At 36.3% G+C, this 23,237-nt stretch overlaps 1 protein-coding gene across 1 annotated transcript in view; it reads right to left on the minus strand.

Moving 5' to 3' along the window:
* Positions 1 to 754: 754 nt before the first annotated feature.
* The window catches only part of DHX15 (DEAH-box helicase 15), a 44,512-nt gene continuing 22,029 nt past the window's right edge, over positions 755 to 23,237 (minus strand). Inside the window, exons 6-14 of the mRNA XM_062492690.1 lie at positions 20,977 to 21,144; positions 17,048 to 17,134; positions 15,410 to 15,559; positions 15,134 to 15,242; positions 13,765 to 13,956; positions 10,608 to 10,730; positions 8,299 to 8,489; positions 2,588 to 2,757; positions 755 to 1,324 (exon numbers count right to left, since the gene is read on the minus strand). Of these exons, the coding sequence (XP_062348674.1) occupies positions 1,207 to 1,324; positions 2,588 to 2,757; positions 8,299 to 8,489; positions 10,608 to 10,730; positions 13,765 to 13,956; positions 15,134 to 15,242; positions 15,410 to 15,559; positions 17,048 to 17,134; positions 20,977 to 21,144 (1,308 nt within the window). The 3' untranslated portion in view covers positions 755 to 1,206. The remainder of the gene's footprint in view (positions 1,325 to 2,587; positions 2,758 to 8,298; positions 8,490 to 10,607; positions 10,731 to 13,764; positions 13,957 to 15,133; positions 15,243 to 15,409; positions 15,560 to 17,047; positions 17,135 to 20,976; positions 21,145 to 23,237) is intronic.

Genomic DNA, 23,237 nt, shown 5'->3' on the forward strand with positions numbered 1-23,237 from the left:
GCTGCAGTGCCTCACCACTTTCACAGTGACAAATTTCTTCCTTATGTCCAATCTCAATCTACCCTCTACCAGAGTAAAACCACTGACCCTTGTCCTGTCACTGGCAAAAGTTTTTACTACAGGCTCTGGTAAGAAGCCCCATTCATTCTTCTAAAACCTCTGGAGGTATTTTAAGGCCACAATAAGGTCTCCTCCTCCTTTTCTCCAGTCTGAACAATACCAACTTTCTCAGCCTGTCCTCCTAAGAGAAGTGCTCCAACCCTATGATCAAATTTTACTATAAATTCCTCATGGGATTATGCTGTCAAATCATATTTCACAAAAAAAATCACTGTGAAATTACAGCAGTGCAGTGTGATTTGATCTACAGTGTAACTTATGCTATTGTTTGTGTTGATCCTAAACAGTACCTGAACATTGCCCAGCAGGACAATTTCTATCTGGCCACACACACACTTCACTTTATAGGACACGTTACTAAAGTTCTGTCTGAGAAATATTTAGGGCTATGTTGGAAAAAAGCATTCTCCTAACACATCTGCATGCATTTTGAGTTTTCCTAAATAATTTTAACAAGTTTGCAAGGGATCAACATTGTATGCATCATATTATATCATCATTGTGTTGCTTAAACATCTGTACTTTTAATATTAAAATATTAAACTACTGCCATGTCTAACAGCAGTTTAATGGGAGACTAAATGGGCTTCTCATATTCCAATCAAAACAATAGAAATACTGACATACTGTGGCACAAAATTAGTATAAATAGACTTTATTGAAGTCAGTACCCTTGTACTGAAGCCAAAGATTGTGTCTACAGAAGCACAAGTTGTAACATTTCACAACTTCTAAAAGGAATGTCAACAATTACAACGATCATGCATACCATGGTCGATAATCACATTTTAGAAGCATTTTCAACCATTTCTAAAGAAATGCTTATAACATTGTTATATATAGAACTACTTTCAATAAACTGCAAAACATTGATTAGCTTTTCCAGTATGAGCTACAGTGTCAACACAAAAGGGAGGCATAAATGTTTAATTTATGAAATCAGAATGGAATATTTACTGTAAAGAAAAATTAAAAAGCTTTCAAATAAAGGCCATTATTGAACCAAAGTGAAGAGCACAACTTGAACTTTGAACCCTTTCATCTCTTAAAGCTGTCCTCTGAATAACTTCAGTTCAAAGCATAAATTCAGTACTGTGAGTATTCCTTGGACTGAAGTTTGGCAATGATGCGATCCAACTGTCTCTTTGCTTCGCACTGCGGAAAATTGCTCATGTCATAATATTGAGGGGCAATTTTCACCAGCCTGTCAAAAAAGAAAAAGCTTGTTACTGATACTCAAACTTTAAGATGCATCTTACAGTTCTACAACTGAAGGAAACGAAAGTTATCCATTATTTTCAGCTCATTCTGCAATTGTAAGACTAACTGAAATTTACACACATTTAAAATGACAGTGCCATCCTGGTAAGTGTCCCAGTCCAAAGCAAAAAGCATGCACACGAGTCTCACGAGATGTTCCTGTCTGGCCATGTGCCCCTTAAAGACTCTTCCTGCTGCTTCAGACCTGGCATGGCAACCCCCACAGCCAGAGCCTCTGCTTCATGTCAGAGTCTGTCAGCCACAGAAGTCTATGCAAACATCCACTTGTGTCAGAGTACAGTTCAGCCTTAGCTGTTTTAAACTTAAAAATATAACCAAGGCCATAGGATCCTGCTTTAGGTTAGAGACAGTGTTTGTTGAAGCAGGATTTCTAAGCAGGAAGTCAAACACATTTTCCATTAAGATACTACAGACAATATAAATTGTCTGCATATATATACAGACAATATATATATATTCTGTGTCTTCCAGCTTATGAATCTTTAAGCTCTTCCTGCACAACAGTAAAATTACAGCAACTGAAGAACTTCTTACATCCCCAAAGCTTACAATAATCTGGTAGTTAAAGTACAACCTTAAAGACAGGCAAGATGCTTCAGATCTCTGCTCGTCTGCAGAGTCTCAGGCTTCTGATTTCCTTGATATACATAGCTGATGAATAAGTATCATGACATGACAAGTTGTGGCACTATTATCACATCTTTCCTTAGAATTTTAAGAAAACACAAAATGCTGTTCAGAGCCTTCTCAAAAATCAGACAGAAGAGTCCTAGATCTTGAGAACAGAAGTATTTATTGATACTGAGGTACTGTCATCTCCTAAATCAGGTACACAAGTGGGTGCTAGGACATACCCCCAAACCTTGCAACTCCAAGCTTACTGAAGTAACTGGTTCTAAGTCAAGCTGTGCACTGCACAGAGAGTCCAGGCGTCACAGGTCTAAACACAAAACCCATCAACAGGCACGAGTACCCACAAAGAAATCCTTTAGTCATCTACAAGATCAAGTCCATACCACTGCCATTCCTTAAACCATTTTTGTAAAACTAGCTTCAGGAAAAGTGAAAAGAACTACCTCAACTTAAAAAAAGGAGGAGAGGGGGAAAAAAAAAAAAACAAAAAAAAAAACAGCAAACCCCCAAGAACTCTACAGTAGATCAAGACTGTTGCAAGACTCTGGCTTACCATTCTGGCTTGATGTCTGTACATGTCCGGATGTAATTCTTCGTTGTAAGGACAAACTCATTATACAGCACCCATTCTGGTTTGTGATCAAGAACAGTGGAAGGATGCAACTGCACCACCTGGTTATCTTTCACTGTCAAGTAATGTCCTGTTCGCTCCAAATGTGCCACCTAAATAAAAAGACATTTTTTTAAATGAACACAGGCAATTTTTAAATAAAGCAATTTCAAGCTGATTGTTGAGTGTTCTATACAAAACATACTAACCCAACTTTCAAACCTCATCTAAATTTGGCACATTACTTGACCACTTCAAGTATTCATGCTTTTTATAGACACAATCAAGATGCCAGATGTTTTTGCTAACTACCACGGTAAGGGTATATTCTAATACTCAATTCAAGCAACATACAAAAATAATTACCATCCAAAGAGAATAATTATTATTAGAACAGCAGCAATGCAAAGACAAAGTACTGAAAGGGAATATATACTGGGCAGGTTTGCAACATCGCACAAAGTCAACTGTGGTATACTACAGACATTTGCTTCAACCATTTCATTTGCAGTAGCCACTGTGGGACCAGTAAGCCACAATGTTACCCTTTAATGAGAGAGGTCTCACTACAGCATGAGCTTCAGAGCTGGAAAATGTAGGTTCAGCAACACACTTGTGCTGTGACCTTGGTGAAAATCAATTAACCTCCCTCTGACTAAGCTTCTTGCTCTGTGAAAGGGAATAATGCCTGCCTTGCCAAGATACCCCGATACCTAGCTCATTAAGATTTGGTAAAGCAGACAGTTATCCTTAGAATGACATCCTCTGTACAAACAGCTAATCTAACAGAACAAGTAACTAAAATTAACCCTTTGATACCAGTAATTGAAAATAACCTCGTCTCATTATTTATACACACACACAGGAAGTAAGACCAAATATATTGGGCAACAGCTGAAGGACATCAAAAAGACATTTTCAATATGCTCATTAGCTGTTTTCCTTTAATATAAACTATGTATTTTCCTTGTCTTCTTGAATTCCTAGGTATATTTTACTTTTTTTTTTTTTGGCCTAGTCAATAGCAAATTCCACCTATTAGATTAAAACCCCAGGCCTTCTAAAGCAATAGCTACCTTAAGTTTTAAGACATAATATTTCTTTACTAAGAAAGTACTCACTTTGAGTGTGCTTCTCTTTAAAGCATTAAGACATTAATATCCAGAACATGTTTTAGGAGTAGAACAAAGTATTTCAATAGTTTGCAAATTCTGTCACAGAGTATTTGAGAGATAACACCTTATTTCAAGTCTGGGAGACCAGAAGAGGTTCCTTTAAATAGAGATTAACACCACACTGTCTGTAATAATTTAGGCCAAATTTTATTCAACTCAATACAGCATCATCTGTAATATTAAACAGCAGTATAGGTGCAAACCAGACTAGACTAGACACTCATCTGTCACAGGCCTAGCACAAACACAGCACCTCACTGTGGGATTATGATTTTTTTTGAAATTAAGTTTTGTTTAAAAATCAATTCAATTTTTCAGATCCAAAGTACACACGCATACAAAAGTACCTGTTTTACCTGTTTTAGTTCTTCCTAGGAAAGGATGAAACAATGCATTATTTAGGTTTCATTCTAGAAAAGCGTGCTGTTAAATTCAATACAATTTACCTTTAGCACCTCACTGTTTTAATACATATGAGTGAGACTGAAGTCTTATACTCTACCTTTCCCAAACACAATTTCCTTTTCCATGCAATTTGTAATGGCAGAGCTATGTTTCTTACTGACTTTGCATAATGCTGAAGCATACGCAAAGAAAAATAAATGCTACAGAAACACAACAGTTAGCTCTTAATTTCCAGGGAAGGGCAAGAATTGGAATAACCCCAATTACAAAAAAAATGTTTCCTCAGACCACTGATATCAGGAACAAGCCACCTTTAGGTGGTTACATACTATTGTGACTAGCTTCAATTCTGAGATATCAGTGAGCTGTATTTGTATTTGTAATATTTGTCCTCTTTAGATGTTTCTATAATGTGTGCTTGTTGGCACACACCTTGGTAAACAATTTCAGGGTCAATGATAGCAACTCTGTGGGGAAATACACAGTGAAGCTATGGCTCCAGAGTGATCTGTCAGCCACTACATTTTCCTGCTCATTCCTGGTCTGCACTATTCCACCACAGCTGACCGAGCCCATTCTTGCTTCCGCTCTGTGAGTGGCCTGCCAGGTCACTGAGCTGAGAGAATTTAGAATGGGCTCAGGCAGGCACCAAGGTTGACACAAGGGAGCAAACAAGTACAAATGAGAGGCAGCTTATATCACTCCTCTGAAAAACCTGGTTTGCAGGCAATACCAGTGCCTGTAAAGACAGGGTTGGTTGGTTGGACCAGGTGTTCTCCAGAGGGCCTTTTCACCTCAACCATTCTGTGATGTTATTCTGAGTACAGAGCATGAGCTTCCACAGAAATCACAGGATCATACAAAGTACGTCTAAAAAGTGGGTTCATTTTTTAATGAGCAGTGGTAGCTAGCAAGATACTACAAAACATACCTGAAAACCCTGATATCACCGAAAAATTAGGCTACCTAAACAAGACTCTAAAAGAATGGGCAAGTACCAAGCCAGCCCGTGTACCACTGCAACAGATTACTATGTAGCCCCAGAAAGAGACAACAGTCTTATGAACATGACAAACCCAAATGGAAAGAGTGGCACATACCACCAGAGAAAAATGTTTCACTTCAAGTCTTCACCACAACTTTAATAAGAATTAAGCAATCACCTCAGAAACTTTGTGCTTATTTATTAGCTCTCATGTCACTGAACCTAGAGGGTGAAGTTAGGGGTCTTCAGTCAAACACTAACACACAATCCAAATGCACTTGAAAGGTCAAAAGCAGGAACAGTGTCACAAGATCCAGCCCTTTTAGATTTAGGGCTATACATTGTGGCATGCTAGTCTCAACACCCAGCTTAGAGAAATGATTGGTCCTTGTTCTGACAACACAAGGATAGCATGCATCAAAGGAACCTTGGCAGTTGCCTGGATTTCCAAAATTTCTGACCACAGCATATCCAACGGTGTTCCTGAATGTATTAAAAAGTTTTACACCACTCTTCAGCATTCTTAAATATGAAGGGTAAAGAGATGATTCATCACCAGCAGAAATTCCACATTTATCTGTGTCTGACACACAGCTGAAGGCAGGTAAACATACAATATTTAGTACTGATTATATAACCAGTACTATTACAATAGTCAGTAAAAGCTTAAACTGTCTGACTTAAACCACAGGCCTTGGCTAGTACAGAAAATTCAACAGTGAAATTTTATGACTTGTTTTAGGACAGCAGGCAATTACAAGGTATAAACAATGCAACAAATTAGAAGTATTTCAAGACAATGGCTGTTACTGTTTTTTTCACTTCACACTGCCTTTTTAAATTTACAAAGTTTGAAGAATCAACTTCTGCCATGTGCTGTCCACAGACCTCAGTACTTTCCAAGCAGAACCTATCAGTACCTCACAAGCACACCACTTCTCAAGTGCCCACACTTGGAATTCCACACATGTCCTGTACTAAGGGGACAAAGGAGGATGCATGCAAGTCATTACTAGGGTTTTCTGAACAAGAACCCCCAAATGCTACAGCCTGAATATTAACTTGAAGGGGGTGTAATGTGTTTACAGATTACAATTGTACATACTTCAGCTGCTGGTAAATAACACCTGAGTATTTCAAATTTTTCTACTGAAGACTCCTTAAAGCAATGTGGAATTCATCACAGAAGTTCAGAGTCAAGGTCAAATAGGTACTACACTATCACAGAGGTTTAAAGAGTTGAAGAAACTTGAACTAAAACAAACTGAAACGCTTTGAAGCGGAAGAGTTACAGTTGAAATGGATCCCACTCCAAACAGTTTCGTCAGGTCTGCTATAGCTACCTCTTGATATATCCCAAAAATTAAATTAGGCATTTTGGGTGAGGGAGGCAGTAAACAATCTACTGACCATGGAAGCCCAAGGAGACCTCTGGACAGGCTTTAATTTTCATTTGCACGAGCCTACTTACTAGTCTATTCACAGCAAAAATACTAAGTCAGATCTTTAACTCCTAAGATGCAGAGACCAAAAATCTACTTCCACCAACAGCTCCCCATGCATGAGAATAGGTGTTTTCTAACAGTAAAACACTAATTAGAGGAAGAGTTTCACTCCAAGTAACATGAAACAAAACTGAGAGCACACCAACTTCCATGTATATGGCCTCCCGACAGGACCAATTAAGTGAAAGAAGGCACAGAGTATAGTGCCAAACAAAAGTGCAGCTGTGGTACTCAGACCTGCATGGGGCCCAAAATGGAATGCTGGGTAGAAATGTTGTTTGTCTTTCAAAATATTTACAGAATTAAAGGTATAGGTGGGAATGTATTCTGAAGCATTTGCCAAGAAATATGCAGAAAACATGCCCCAAATTCAAGGACTGAACACAGTTACAGCCTAGTTGTCTGAAAGATTACAGCAAGTAGGGCTTTAGAACCATTTAATTATTTAAAAGCAGCCAAAAGTCTTAAGCTCCCATTTGCATTACAGTGAAATGCAGTTGCTGACATTGATATTCCTGTATTCTGAAAACCCAGGAAGATGTTTCTGCTGCAGACTGACTGGCTGAGCCCTGGAGAAAGCACTTGGCAGGGATGGTTTAAGGACAGAGTACCCAAGCCTGTGCCCCAGTTTGGGTGTGGAAGTGCAGTGCTTCTCAGGCCCATGCCATCTTCGCCAGCACAGCACTGACCAACTGGCAAGTGTTTGTGTTTAAACACCACGACAGTGCAGCCCAAGAACAAAATCAGGAAATGCCATGGGCACTGGTCAGCCTCTTAATGACAACAAGATTGTACTCTCCAGAAGCAAGCTATTAGGCTCTAGCAGAGATGTTGCAGAGATGTGTCAAATGCTTTTTTTTTGCTATGAAAAGCATTATCACAACAGTCCAGAGTCAAGGAGGATGAAGATTCACAGATTGTATCTGCAAGAGCCAGCAAAGAGACCCTAGCAGTCCTAAAGATGTATGCTGAAGAGAAAAATAGAGCAGGATGGGACTAAGGGGAAAAAATGCCCAAAAAAAACCAAACCAAAACCAAACAAAATAACAAACAAAAACCCAAGCAGCTGTGGAGATTGGCTTCCATAGCATCCTGGCTCAAGTGGCAAATGCATTTCAAATAATATATGTATTTTGAGATTACAGGACTAATCCAGTATCTGACCCATGCAATTGAAAATGAAATATAAATATGGAAAAACATACATAAGAAAAATACTCTCTTCCTGTAAATATATATTTTTTGTATTTACATACCACTATACTTCCCCTTTTGGTATCAGATTACAAGTAACTTTAGAACTACATATTCTGCAGTTACTTCAGAATGCTTTATGTAGTTAGTTCATGAATGGTCAGGCCAGAAAGGAGATTTTAATACACTGGTGAGGTGGCCTAGAACTTTTTTTCCATTTGACTAAAGAAGGTCCTATTTGAGTCATCACCTAGCAACCTGGCAAAGACTACATGGCAGTATCGTTAGCCATGTGTAATTTAAGTAACATTTAGTAAATTGTAACAATGATACAAACATTACCAACCACATAAACACTGAACTAATTTCCCTATGAGAATACACACATACCTGCATGAAATAGCCAGTAACTAATGCCTTTCTTATGTTGATGTAATAGTCTCGGCTGGTAAAATCTGTGCTTCTACGAGGCAAATTAAATCTATCCATGATTCGTGACAGCTGTTGGCGTACATTGTCTGCAGACATCAGGGACCTGTAGTTAATGAAGTTGTCATAACACCACTGAACCGACTCATGATCTGCAACATTAGAAAACATGAATCAAAATTAGAACAAGTAAATAAAATAGCAACTAACCGATTCCTCAGTCAGATGAACGAGAAAAAAAATATCCATAAACTTTTATAAATGGTAACAGCTCTCTATTTGTTCAGCTGAATTCTTGCACTAGGTAACTCACCAAAACTTTTCTATTCAGGAAGCACATGGTCGGGATAGAAGAAAAGCAGGGCTTTTCCCCCTCACAAATATAATATAAACAACCACTACTGTTTTACTGAAATACTACACCACTAAATTTTGGACACTTCAAAAATCCCATCCTGCAATTAGGAAAAAACATATTCCAAACCTGAAGTGTAAGACATAACATGATGTCAGGAATACTGCACAGCCTTTAACTGCAGCATGGAATGAACACAGAAGACAACTGTATGTAACTATGCTTTATTTGAGAAATGAAACCCTACCTAAATTAAGCACCCAAGTAACAGCTAAGAGCTACACAAACAGTCCAAGTGTGACACACCTCATGGCAGTTTAAGCAAATGTGACTGATAAAATACAGCCACTGTAACACAACTCTGTGCTCTTTAACTATTCCTACTGCTGATAGCTCTGAGAAATCTGATGAAACAGCAAGCCTCAGCCATTCTGTCAATATAAATACCTGCATGTTTCACATCAAGAAACCCAGTTCTCCCTAGAAATTCGGACTTTCCAAGTAATGCTCTTCTGATCTTTTTCAGTTTAGTAATCCAACAAAGCCAGCCTTAAGAATTAAAATTTAAGGTAACTCTCAGAAAGAAGGGACTTTTTTTTAAATTTGAACTGAAAAGAATGAAGGTTATGGAAGTTAAGGTAATACAAAGTTCTTTCTTGCACTTTATCTTACAGAATGTATTTTAAATGAAGTATGAATGAAGCCGTAGTGCAGTTATGATTCTACTGTACCATAGCATATTACTTTCTGAGCCAACTGAATTGTGCATCATAGACAACCCATAGATGCTTTATATTCTTCTAGATACAAACAGTAGTTACATTTTGTCTTCTGATCCCAGAAGTCAATTCCCAATTTCACAAAATGATTCCTGAAATAATTCCTTCCCTCAGTAACCTGAGTATTAAAGGCTTCCAGAAACATGCACAAATTGTCTTAATGAAAATGCTAACAGGAAAAAAACAAGCAACAAATGTCTAATTTACAGATGTTTAATAGAAGCTTCTCAGTAATCATTTGTATTGTAAACTGAATGTATTTGTACTTTTGAACTTATTTTGGATTGTCACATAATGCCAGCATTAAAAAGTTTCAATATAAAATTCCAAAATCAAATCTGTAACAGAAAGGGGCATGGAGCTGCATTTCTTTTTACTCAGGGTAAAAAGACTGCTTATTTTCTGTTTGCTAACAGGAAAGTATAACTGGAGCACCTAAGTTTACATGGCTGGCAGTTTATAACAATATTTTCATTTGCCACCAATGTAAACCAATGGTAAAAATAGTGGGTCACTTCCTCATTTTTCAAGACAATTAGCTTCACCTGTTCATTTTTATCTTCTTTAAGCTGCTAAAATACAATTCAGCTGTGCTGAAAAGGATCATACATTTTCTCCAAAATTCATCCACAGAAATTACACACTTGAAACACACGTATCACACAGTTTCTTGATGCATCATCCCTTTGCCTCTCAATCTGTTCCAAACCTTTATTACAGAATTCCTAACTACATTAAGTTAGGATTAAAAAGGTTTTTGTTCTAGGAACATATCCTTCTCAAAATTCACATTTTTTTCTGCACTGCTCTCCCCAAAAAATCACTAAGGAATTATGTACATTTTTTTATAATTAATGTTAGATAAACTTCCAATATTTCTTAATTACAGCAACACTTGCTTCCTTCTGTCCAAGGTTACCCAGCATTGATTTTAAAGCCTGGCTTGTTTGCATGCTCATCAGTTTATTATGAGATTGCTTGGGGAGTTGTTTTTTTTTTGTTTTGTATTGCTTGACCCTCAAAGGAAAGTAGCACTTAAACAACAAAACCCAAGCCTTTAAAGTTTGGAACCCAGAAACAGCAGTTGGCAGCACAAAGCATAATTAGTAATTTTACTGTAACAGACACAGACTTACTTTGCTTGAAAGCATGGTAGACATTCAGCAACGTCAAATGATCTCCATCTATGTGGGCAAACCTCATCTTGGCTTCATCTGCTGCTTTCTTTGCTTCCGTGGGGCGAACAAAACACTGTGGGACTAAACAAGGTTGGTATGGGCCCAACACAAACGCCCATATCGATGAGTCACGCATTCACAGATAGAGGAACAAGGCCTAGCTAGGTCAGTTCACAGAGCATAGGGCAGGGCAGGATGGCCTCCAACTGCATCTTGGACTGTTTACTACCTTGATTTGGTACATCAACACCTAACCACATCTGTAAGACAAGAGGGTTTCAAAGCTACAGAGTACCTGATTATTTTAATAGAATTATATGTATGCATCAAAATCACTAGTCTGAAGGCCATCAAGGTTACCTACACAGACTGGAAGGCTAAACAGATCTTAGCTCAAATCCAGTGCTGATAGCTCTACCAGGAGCTAGTACCACATGGAATGAAACACTTTTAATTGCAAATTTGCTTCTTCAGAAAGCCCCAACAGACAAAGTAAATAGTTCTGAAACTGTAGTGTACTAGCGCAGTCTAAAACAACTTGAGAGTTGATTATTTGAAGTCTGTTACTAGACAGAACACACCAGTCAAGTCTCCTCCCACATGGTATTGCTATCAGCACTGGTATACAAACAAGTGAATGAAGGTATTAGTAAGTCTAAAGGCTGTGATGGTAGCGGTAGTGGTGGAAGGTTAAACCGTCCTTTGGCACTACTTCAAATAAAAACTATACATCAGAAAATACAACATGAGGAGCTTTCTCTATTATATTCTCTTACATACATCTGACTCATCTCACCTCCATCCAAAAATCATGTTCTATCATTTATTTTCCAGACACAAACTAGCCAAGACCATAAACAGCATTGCAGCCAACTTAATTCATGGTCTGTCAACATTCTAGTATGTTGTGAGATTACTATCAATCCACAAGATCTTGAAAGTAGTTATAAGAGATCTGCTGGAGCAGCGAGGTTGCACCAAGATCACCCACTGTGATTCCTTCCAACCTCACCCATTTCATGATTTACTTTACTGAGACCTACACCAGAAAATAGATCAAGTTTGGTATTAAGTAAGCACAATTTTTAAGAGATTAAATTTCGCTAAAATTAATTATTAAATACAAAAAATCCTTCATATTTTTCCAGCTGCTTGGGACTACATTAGTTTTTTCATTATCTGAAGCCCTGCAATCACATGAGAACACCTCTTTGCATATGACGTATCCCTATCAAATGAGGGCTTTTTTGTGCAGTGTTACGTAGTTTTTCTTTATTCTTAGATGTGCATTAAAGCCCTAAAGCACTAGATACTGTAAGCTGAATACCAGATGCAACTTGAGAGGGGGAAAAAAAAAAAAATCACACTGTAACATCATGGTAACAAATCAATAAAGAGCAATTCATTAAAGAAAATGGAAATGCAGGTATGAAATAAACACCCTGTATAATGGGTCCTGCATTTGAAAAAAAGAGATAACATCAGGGTTATTTTAATATTTGACTCATACTAACAAAAGCAAAATCCAGATTATTCTATCACTGTCTTAATTCAGTGTTTTGGAAAGTGACAGTACTTTCCATACCACAGCATGACACCATGGCTCTTATAAAATGTAGTGTAATCATTTAATCTGTTCATTTATTCTGCTGGTTTTTTCTCTTTTCTGTCACCTAATCAGCAACCTGACAACCTTTATGTACACTTAATGCACCAAAACATACTATTATACTGCTTGTCTAAAATGCTTACTTTGGGAAACAACCCTCACAAAGACCAGGAGTACAGGTTTTTTAAGAATAGTGTTTTAGTTATGGCCCATACATTAACCAGCTTCAATAATTTTTTAATTTTTCCCTCAAAATTTGTTTATCATTACATTAATTGTGGTCTAAAACAAAGTAGGTAACATGGCCTAGGAAAAGGTAAACTGGAAAAGGAGTAAGGCAAATCAGTTGACGGCTACAGACAAAAAAACTAAACTGACTTGTTCTGTATTAGATACTGGGGGGAGAAGGGGAAAAAGAAGAGAAAGACAGGCACCAACCTACCACCACCTCCGCAATTAAGCCTACCATTTAAATACAGAAAAATACTATGATTCTGCCCTGCCCATCTGCTCTGAGTCTGAACAATCATAACTCTGAAACAAACATTTTAACTTGTTCTTTAAAACTTTCATATAAATATAGTGTAAGACTAAACTGAAGCAACAGATTTTACACTTAGTCAAAACTTCTTTTCTTTTTCTCTATCCAACCAAGTTAAGCATGTCAACACCACACCTGCACTGTGGAGAGCCTGGTAAATTACCATAGGTAAATCCCAAAGACAAAAGAGTACTTATGAGTATCAACACCCCCATTTTCATAACAGATTAAAACCTGCTGCTTGTCCTATGACTTCTAGTTATAAAACAAAGTCACTTCTAAACAATGGGGAAATGAAACACAATGTTTGCTTGGTAACATTTTCCTCTCGTTAAGCTCTCTCAGCATGCAGCTCTGCTCTGACACAGAGCCATTCATGTAACAGCAGCAGAGTACAACTGTACATCTCAGTTAATTCCTATAAAGATACATTTTCCTTCCAAGCTTCCTTTTTCCCTTTGAAAGTACTGACTGTTCTCCAGTTCTGCCATTTAATGACTGAAAAATGTATAATGTACCACCTTAAGATTTAATATAAATTATACTCCAATCCCTTTGGGAAGACTGATTTATCAAAGTGCAGAAGAATGCACAATACAAAATACATTTTACTGCCTTAAAAATTAGTGCCAAGATGACACTTCTGGGCCTGGCTATGAACCTAAATGGAAATTCCTGCTCCAATAGCCTGATTCCCCACCCCTAACAATTCAAATATATATATTTTAAACTCATGTTAGGAGCAAACTCTTAGATCATTTTATGCAGTAATTTTTAACATTACTACTCACTAGCTTCAAGGTCTCAGCATAAATCCATAATAACTGAACCCATATAGGAAGTTTTAAAAAGCAGTTCTAATTTTATTAAAAATGTATTTGTCATTTTTGCTGATGTGGGAAAATCAAATTTTCCCCCAAACTGAAGATCTGCAATTTGTTTAGTTTCTCTTTTCCTGCTATTACCTGACAACATGGCAGTAATAGATAGGACCTCATTAGAACAGTTGTAGTCACAGCTTGCAATAACCATTTTAGCCAGCTGTGGATCCAATGGAAATTCAGCCATCATGGATCCCAACTCAGTCAAATCTCCATCATCATTTAAAGCAGCCAGATAATTCAAAAGCTCTAAGGCTCTCATCAGAGTTTCAGGAGCTGAAAGAAAAAAGTACGTAAATTCACACATTAACCGAACAGCTCTGAAGCAGCAAAAACTGAGGAAGCACAGACTCTTACTAGGTTTAGGGTTGTGGGGTTTTTTTGTTTGTTTTAGTTTTTCTTTTTGTTTGTTTGTTGTTGTTCTCCATCCACTAGCATCCAAATGTAAAACTGTTACCAAATCCAGCAATACACACCCAAGCATGAATGAATGGGGGTGGCAAGGAGGGAACACTTATTTAAAAAAGCTTTAAACCTAATCACAAGCTTTGAGTATTTGAAGATTACTGCTTTTCATAATTCAGACAGCAACAGCACTGTGAAATACTCAGTAATATCAGTGATATTACTGAGAATATATTACAGAGAAGTGATATTTCACTTCTCCCTGCAGGTATTTTTTCCCTTGTTCCATACTAAATAGATCAATAGTCCTAATATGTCAGCCATATCAGCTCTAGATACCCACAGTCTTTCACAAAGCCAGTAAAAATATTCTCTTCATCTTGCATTCCTCACACAGTCAGTCTTAACCCACAAAGAAAAATAAAAGCAAATCCAAAAGTATTTCTGCTAAGCTATCATACATGTTGTGCAGAACAAAGAATTTAATTGTTCTGTAGAACTATTTAAAAACTTATAGACTATGCCAGATTTTTATTTTAGGGGAAAAACAACAACTAACTCACCTATTTATATACAATAGATTCACATTTTTGATTAGTAATATAACCCAGTTATTTCTGAAGCATATATGAACATTTAACACTTAGAAGAAAGATGCATATAAATTACAGTTTGAGCCAAACCATGTATTCAGCTTTAAAAACACCAGCGATTTTATTTACAAACAGTTGTTAACTGATTGCACAATGAGGATGTGTAATCAAGGTGATAAGTAATAAAACCTCAAATAACAGACTGCCTAATGACAAGCATTTTCTGTTATTCTTTGAAGGCAAGGAGCTTTCAGTAGCTTCCTTGGTTCCACTAAAAGCTCTTACATATTAAGAAAAAGCTTGCTTGGATATGACACAGAGCATTGAATTTCAGGATAAACATAAGACATTGCTTACAGATTACAATTAAAAAAAAAAAAAGAGAGAATTTATTCCATGTTATCATTATACAAAATAGTCACAAAAATAAAGATTGGAAAGATGGAAAGAGATACCTGGAGGATCCATAAAATCAAAGTGCACCAAATCATCTATACCAAGCTTCTTGAGCTGTAATACTACAGATCCTAAGTTAGACCTCAAAATTTCAGGGTATGTGTTGTCCTGGGGGGATGAGGGGGAAAAAAAAAAAAAAAAAGAAAATTTGTAAAATTTCTTCCAAACACTTTATACTACAGAAGCATTCAAATTCTAATTTTGTTTAATAGCAGAGCACTCCAGAATCTAAATCAGACATTCTTATAAACAAAATGCAAAAACCAAAATCTTACCTGCATTTCAGTTTTGTAGGCTTTCTCTGTGTAAAGCCTGAAGCACTTGCCTGGTCGAGTACGACCAGCACGGCCAGCTCGCTGCTGGGCAGACGCTTTACTGATCGCAGTCACCAACAGAGACTCCACTCTGATACGAGGATTGTACACCTGTTTTAAAGTAGAGGCAGAGCAGGGCAGAAGGTAAAAGAATAAACGATGTTCACAGATACGACAACTATCCAAACTGCTTTAAATTCATTTTTAAACACAGCTTCGGCTCAAGTTGTATGTATGTGAAAATAAAAAAAAAGCTGGCTACCGAAGACTCCGGAGAACTTCAAATACAACTGCCTAGAGAACAGCATTTTTTACTCATCTGTTAACAGCAACTCTTGCCAGGTTCCCTGTTCTTAAATGTATTTTTAGGTAAGATTTTCATGGCAAAAAGAGTGTGTCCAATTTGTTCTACAGAGTGCTAAACTCTCAGGATGCTCAAAAAATCCAATTAAAATGTTGTCTTCATATAACTGTGAGGTTGAATAATCATATTCTAGAGAACAGAAAGAGCTAACATCAAGGTTTTATGCAACTGCAAAGATCAGGCTGATGACAAAATAAAACTGTATTTCAAGAATAAAAGACTATCACAGCACAAAATATCTGCTGATATTTACTGTAAACTTCCACATCAGTCATAAACAGCAGCCCTTGCCAACTCAATAGGGCTCATGGAAAGGAATACACTGTAAACAAAGGCAGTAGTCAATCAGTAGTTTCACCCGAACACATTCTTGGTCCATGTTTTAAGACCTTTCTGGTATGATTCAGTATAAAATATGTAGAGAAACCTTAGTTCTTATACTGGAAGAACACCTTCTGTAAAAAGAACTATTTGTAAAGAAAGTTCAGCCTTAATAGTGATTGAAATTTGTGCATAAAAGCCCATCAGCTGTACTTACATTGTGCTGTGTGTTGGTCTTATTTTGCACAAGTTAAAAAGGCTGACAATGTCTACCAGTCTTAAAGGAAAAGACTAAGAAACCAAGTTATAAAGAAAGCTACATTCAGTGAAAAAAAACAAATGAAGACAATGAGATTCATATTTTATTTTATGTAGTTACTTGGTTGACTGTAGGAAAGATACTTCAGTTCCTTTGAACACCCTATGATATTCCAAGAACCACAATGCAAGCTTGATTACAATCTTCAGGGCTGCAAGAGTACATGATAAATACTGACAAGAAACAGCAGGGATCATTTCTTCTCATTTTAGTGCTGGAGTTTTCTATGGTGACTTAAAAGAAGAGGAGGCTTCTAGAATCACTTTTATTTACTTTCATACAATTTGTTTTACTTGAGCACACTCAAGCGTAGACACAGTACAAAACTACCCTTCCTAAAATATCGACCAAAACTATATTCCAAGTCTAACGCAATTCTCACATTTCTTTCCTTTTTAAAATAAAATTATTCTATGTGAAGTTCGTGGACTGAGTAAACCATAAAATTAATGCATTAAAAACAAAACAAATCCAAACCAACCAAGTTCAAGATGTCAACTGAAAAGACCTATCAGTGTTTGCAAAGGGAAGAGCAGCCTGAGCAAAACAGATTGTATCAACTTTCCTACTATAAAGAGAAAAAAGTTGTACTTACCTTCTGTTTTGCAAAGCCGGGATCAATCACAAACACTACACCATCTATTGTCAATGATGTCTCAGCAATGTTAGTGGATACCACAACCTGTCGAAAAAAAATAAGCCAACAAAAACCCAAACAACTAAATGAAACTACTTCATCCTGAAGATGAAGGGCTACAATTTTGTCTCTGCACAACTAACTTTCAGTAAACTTTCCATGCTTAATCAATAACTACCAGAGCTGCACCCCACCAGTTTCACAGGATGATCTGAAATCAACCAGAGGAACTTCGTGATAAGAAAGCAATTTTCATCCACTGTTTTGTTTTTTTTTTGCTCCCCTATGAGTCTATTAACAACAAAACAAATGTTAGTTGAGAAAAAGAAGAGCAAAAGTTTAACTTATGAAACAATTTTTTTTCCTCCCTCACATCTCTGGTACAAAATGACAAGTTATACTGGGAACCCTTTAACATCATATATTAATACTAGCTTTTTACCTTTTTCTGAAAGACTGAACAAGGTAAACTGGTTAAATAATATTATATCAAAAGTTATATACATTACCAGTACAGTATTTTCTTCTATCTGGTTTGAAATAAAGCTGTTACCGACATTCCAGCTAAAATAGTGAATAGTATGTATTGAATTTCTACTTTGTCTTTTTCTATCACCAGATATTCAAACACCTTTACATATCTTTACATTTTTTGCCTTTCAGAAGGTTGAGTCACATGCAAAACTTAAAGCAAAGGCGACTATCAAGAGTTCTGAGGCTTGATTTGCCACCATTTAATTTTCATGTCCAGAGATGCAGTGTAACAGGCTATGGATACCATTAGCCCTCATCCCAACAGTGACCATACTGAATCACATTACTAGCACATAATTAACTCAGAAAAAACCCAAAATCTGTTCAGGACTTCATCATAAGTGCTTACCTTTCACTTCCTAATTTCAGAACATTCTGTCATCACTGCTTTCAGTTTATCAATTAGAACTGGAGAAACCCCTAATACTTAGTTCAGAAATACAATGAGGCCAGTGACTGCTGATTTCCCTTCCTGCTGGCTGATCACTTTGCCAGACAGCTACTTATCACATTCAGCTTCTCTCTTCTTAAGGTCTAAGCTTGCCCAAATATTACAATATATTGAAAGCAGTACTTCAGTGGAAAAATCACTGACAAGTGATAGTTTGCAATTAAGGCATTTCACCCAAAAATGTCATGCTATTTAAAATCCCTCAAACAAAAAATACTGTACACATGCCATTCCCAGGTAGCCTGCATAAATTAGTCAAGAGATACAGCTACAAATATCAGTGCAAGCCAGTGCAAAATGTCAATATGTTTTCATTAAAAATTTGTAAGGCATTAAATATACAAATTAAACTCAATCCACATTTAGCGTGCTGTCACAGAGTATACCTCATGTAAAGAAGTTGTGTGTTTTTCTGTTTCTACTAATGTACACAACCATTCACACCCAGATTCTTCAAATACTAATTACAGAGCAGAGACAAAAGGCTTTTATCCTGCTTTTAACCACTGATTTCTATTAGGATACTTCAATATTAGGAACTCAAAACAGTTAGTATAATTAGTCCACAGAGGTACAACAATTTCATTTGTACCTGAATTCACTTAAGCTATACAGAACTTTAAGGTAGAAGGAAAGAAGTTATTTACACAGTGGATTCTGTTGCACATACAGATATCATTTGTTAATGTAAATTTGTTTAAAATGAGAATTAATGACTGCAAAAACAGAATTTTTTAAAAGGATGAAGAAATTATATCTTCCAAGTCCAAATCAAAGTACAAAGTTACCTGAGCATCAAACAATTGAAATTAGCACTGAACTATATAAAATAATGAGTTATAATTAGCCTTAGCTGTAGTTCTGCAGTTTAAGAAGAATTTTAAAGCTTTCTTTAGAGTACTAAAATATATGTAATATCTACATCTAAAAATACATCTATATTGCTAATATATAATCTATGATGCATATACATTAACTAGCAATGCTTAAGACTGATGAAATAGAAACTAGAATGCAGCTTGAAAAGAAGGAATAAGATGACAAGGAGCCTTTAACATAGGACAATAAAAATGTTAAGTCATCTTCATCGTCCTCAACTAAAAAACATTCTTACTAGCTAATCAAGAGTATTTGTCTGTAATCCTACATTTTTCCCACAATAACAGCTGCTTTGAAAGCTCAAGAGGATAAAAAACAATGTGAAGTTGTCAAGCTGCATCACTACTAGCTGTCACCATCACTACTACAGCAAAATGCCACACTACTTCCAGCATCTCTCATTCCGAAAATTTAAAGCTCAGGAGATAGTTACACAGTTACTGCAAGCACTTCACTTACACTTGTATGACCATTAGAGCCTTTGAAATTATACACATCACCTACTAGCTCCCTCCTCAGCAGTTCTAAAATCTAGGTTCAACTCCAACCAAAGACTCGATGAAAACAGATTTTCTTAAATAGAGAGGCACAGCACCACATGGTTTTACTCTACATAACTTGATCACCAAGACTAACTGAAACTAAACCAACATTTAAAGAATTTACAACACAGATGCACTTTCACTCATAGTTAAGATTTGTTATGGAGATGAAAAGTAAAACATGGAAGGCTGAATATTTCAGCCAAAGCAGGCAAAGACGAAAAATAACTCCACAGGTCTGAGTCTGATGCCTACATGCTGTGCCTGTTTTTGCCTATAGCAGGCATCTTTTGGGCGTAACAACATTTCTTGTAGTAAAACAGCTGCTACACCAAGAGGGTCTTCTTCACAAAGACTGGACTGGCTCTGCCATTTCAACATAAAAACTAGGCTCTGCACTTGTTATTCTCTTATGTAAAAAACCAAAACCTGCCTGTTCTGAAGGGCAGTTTTAAACATGAGTGAAAATTTAATTAAATACACAGCTACTGCTTATTACTTAAAAGCAATTTCACTCATTTAAGTAATTTGAAAATACAATTTTGTTGCAGTATTAGTCTCATGATTTCAGACTGAATGCTTTCTGCAATCAACTTCTACAGGAAAAGGAAGATAATTTCACTTAATTTAGTGAGTTCTTCTTCCAGAACACTAGAAAGTTGTCACTAGTAATCTACATGCATTGTACTGCACAAAACCAACAAATAATCAAGGAACAAACCCTGCCTAGAGCACATAGTACGATTCAGCTCTGAGCTTCAAAATCTTAGCTTTGTGACTGCCAGTTCTGTAGAGCAGGAGTTTAGTTTTAGGAAGCTTTACTATGACGCCCTTCTAATAAAACACACAGCTTCTATTATGGATTATTGTGAGTATTGACCCATTAATTTCATGAAGAACATTCACTGTGCCATTTCAAGTTTTTCAGTTTGCAACTCGATTCTGCCTAACAAAAGAACATCATTTATTGCTACAAAAATACAATCCTTGAATTTCAAACACTTGTTTTAACTTGCACTTTCCCATACACCTTAAGAAATAGATAAAACCCGCCTGACAATCCTCCTTAAAGAGACAGCCCTAACTGCCTAAAAAAAAAAAACCAACCAACCAACCATCAAACAAAAAAAAAAATCTGAAAATAATTACTTATGGAAAAAAATCCCATCCTCCACATAGATCATATTTTACATAAGAATTTAAATGAATGCCATTGCCATTCAGTCATGTCAAACTGTTACCTCAACTCCCGGCCCTATATAGATGGATGACAGAACTTTGCTTTGTACTGAGAGAAAAATTTCAAGTTATCTAAAAATTCCAATGTGATAAAATACTGCATTTTTAAGGCTTCATTTAAAAAACCCTTGTACTTGTTGCTGTCCAAATATATTTAAAGGAGCTGAAAGTCATATTTCATGGCTCATGCAACTGTGAGTTGCTACTTACAGAACAGAATACTAACACAGCTTAGTATTTACCTTTCTTCCTATTGCTCCATTTTGTTTTTTTGGTGGGGGAGGTTCAAATATCCTTTGCTGTTGCTGTGGAGGAAGGGTGGAATACAATGGAATGATTTTTATGTCACCAACTTCAGGACCTAAGTCATCAATTTCACGTTTTATCCTCTTGCAAGCTTCATCAATCTCCTGCAAAACAAAAATACTGGTTAGAAGAGAACTCCATGAAAAAGGAAGCATATTTAGAGTGCTTATAACAATTAGATTAAGTATGCACCCTGAAAAACAGTAACTTCTATTTTAAAAATAAAAAAAAAAAAAATCAATCAAGGTGCTTACTGAATCTGCAATCAAATTTCCACAATACTTCAAGATGTTTCAGCTTCCATACTCTAATGAACAGCCTAATTTGCATTCAACATCCCTTTTCTTCCAGTTGTATTTCCTAATTAAATCTCTACAAATTGTGCTAAAATTGAAATCTCTCACTCTGGAATATTAAACTGCACTCATGACCTTTTCAATTTTCACAATCTGAAGGAAATTGATGTGTAAGATATTTAAAATAAGCCAATTAAGCTTTAATGTCACGTATCACTAATGCAATTATATGGAAGATTTGCTTCATTGTACCTAATGAGAACAAACATCCTTAAAGTATAAACATGGATATTTAAAACCAAACCTCTCAATACCATGTTACAGATCTTACTTTAAAATTAACTCAAATACCATTCAATCTTAAGAAAAATCAGTGAAATACTCTGAAGATGAAAGATGCTTTATGTCTTTTTTTTACCACAGTGTTTTTAGCCTATTTTCTGCTTACCATACAAAACGGTACACCGCAGCCCAACTGGTCCAAGTCCATTTCATTTTAAAACTACTACACTTAAGCCAGCTAGGTGACCAATAATTATGACAAGATCTAAGGAAAACTGGAGTTCACATAAATTTAGGTTCATGAATAACACCACTCATTATCTTCAACTTGAAAATCACAACAGAGCCCTCACTAGTGTTAACTAAGAGACACACTGACCAACTATTGATCTTCCATCTGAACAACTGAGTGGAGAACACAGTCATGACAAAAAGCAAAAGTAGACAAAAGCAAAAAAAATTACTACAACATACTCTGAGAAGATGGGATACCTCCCTTATCACATTCATTAGCCTGAAGCTGAAGTGATACTTAAGACCCTAAAGCAAATATAAGGAACTGGCAATCTAAAAGCTCTGTAAAATGATTGCTTTAAACCATGATTTGAAAGGGAAAAGCAGTCTCCTTTTTAGAAATCATAAGTTCAGGTATATCTGCACCAAATCTGTCTCTTTCACTTGTTTTTAGAGACATTTAAGTTCTCAGCACAAATGCACTGAGTATGTTTAAAAGAAGCACAGACAATAGTTGTTCTGTATTGATCAGTGTATACAATTAATGTAAGTATGACAAAAGGAAGGCTCTTTGATGTCCAACAGCTCTTTCAAGAGTAAGCCTAATGCTGTCTAGTAATGCACTGCCAATTTAAGGCAGATATTTACCAAAACCATACACTCCGCCAACAAATCCAACACATCATAATCAAATGTAAGGGGTATACAGAAATTGAGCTGGAATGCCCACTAATGGCTTACTGCAAGAGAATGAGGTTTTTCTTTTTCTTTTTTTTTTTTTTACACAAGTGCAAGCATCCTTTATTCTCCTGAAAACCTCATTTCAAGTTCAGTAATAGCCTCCTAGTGCAAAAGGAGTTAAATATTTAATATAAACAAAAAATACAGCACAGACCTTGATTCCTTATCTGAAGGTCACTACACCATTCATGGAATTTATGCAGATTATACTGTGTAATTGGGAAAGCTGTGATGCTGGATAGGCTACTTAGTCTTCAACAGTAATGACTAGAAGTTCCAGAACAGTTTTATACTTAAGGTAAAATACAAGCAAGCAAGAAAAAACAAAAGCAGTACACTCTTCAGTACATGTGCACACAGCTACTGATCAACTTTAACACGAGATAAAAGTAATCATTTTTCCTAGGGTTTATCAATGTAGTTTCAAAGTAACTCTACTCAGGACTCATTAGAATACTTCAAAATAGAGATGCCATATTTGCAGAGGCAACTACAGACCTCTCAACACAAACTGCTTTAAAAAGGATGCAAAACACCAAGAGCCACTGTCACTCATATGAAGACAGTAAAAGTGAATTCTTTAACAGTAGTAGTTTTAAATTTTAAAAATGAAAGTGGTTTCCTTTTATTTATCACTCTAACAG

Source organism: Cinclus cinclus, chromosome 5 (assembly GCF_963662255.1).
Source record: "Cinclus cinclus chromosome 5, bCinCin1.1, whole genome shotgun sequence".
In the NCBI taxonomy this organism is placed as follows: Eukaryota; Metazoa; Chordata; class Aves; order Passeriformes; family Cinclidae; genus Cinclus; species Cinclus cinclus.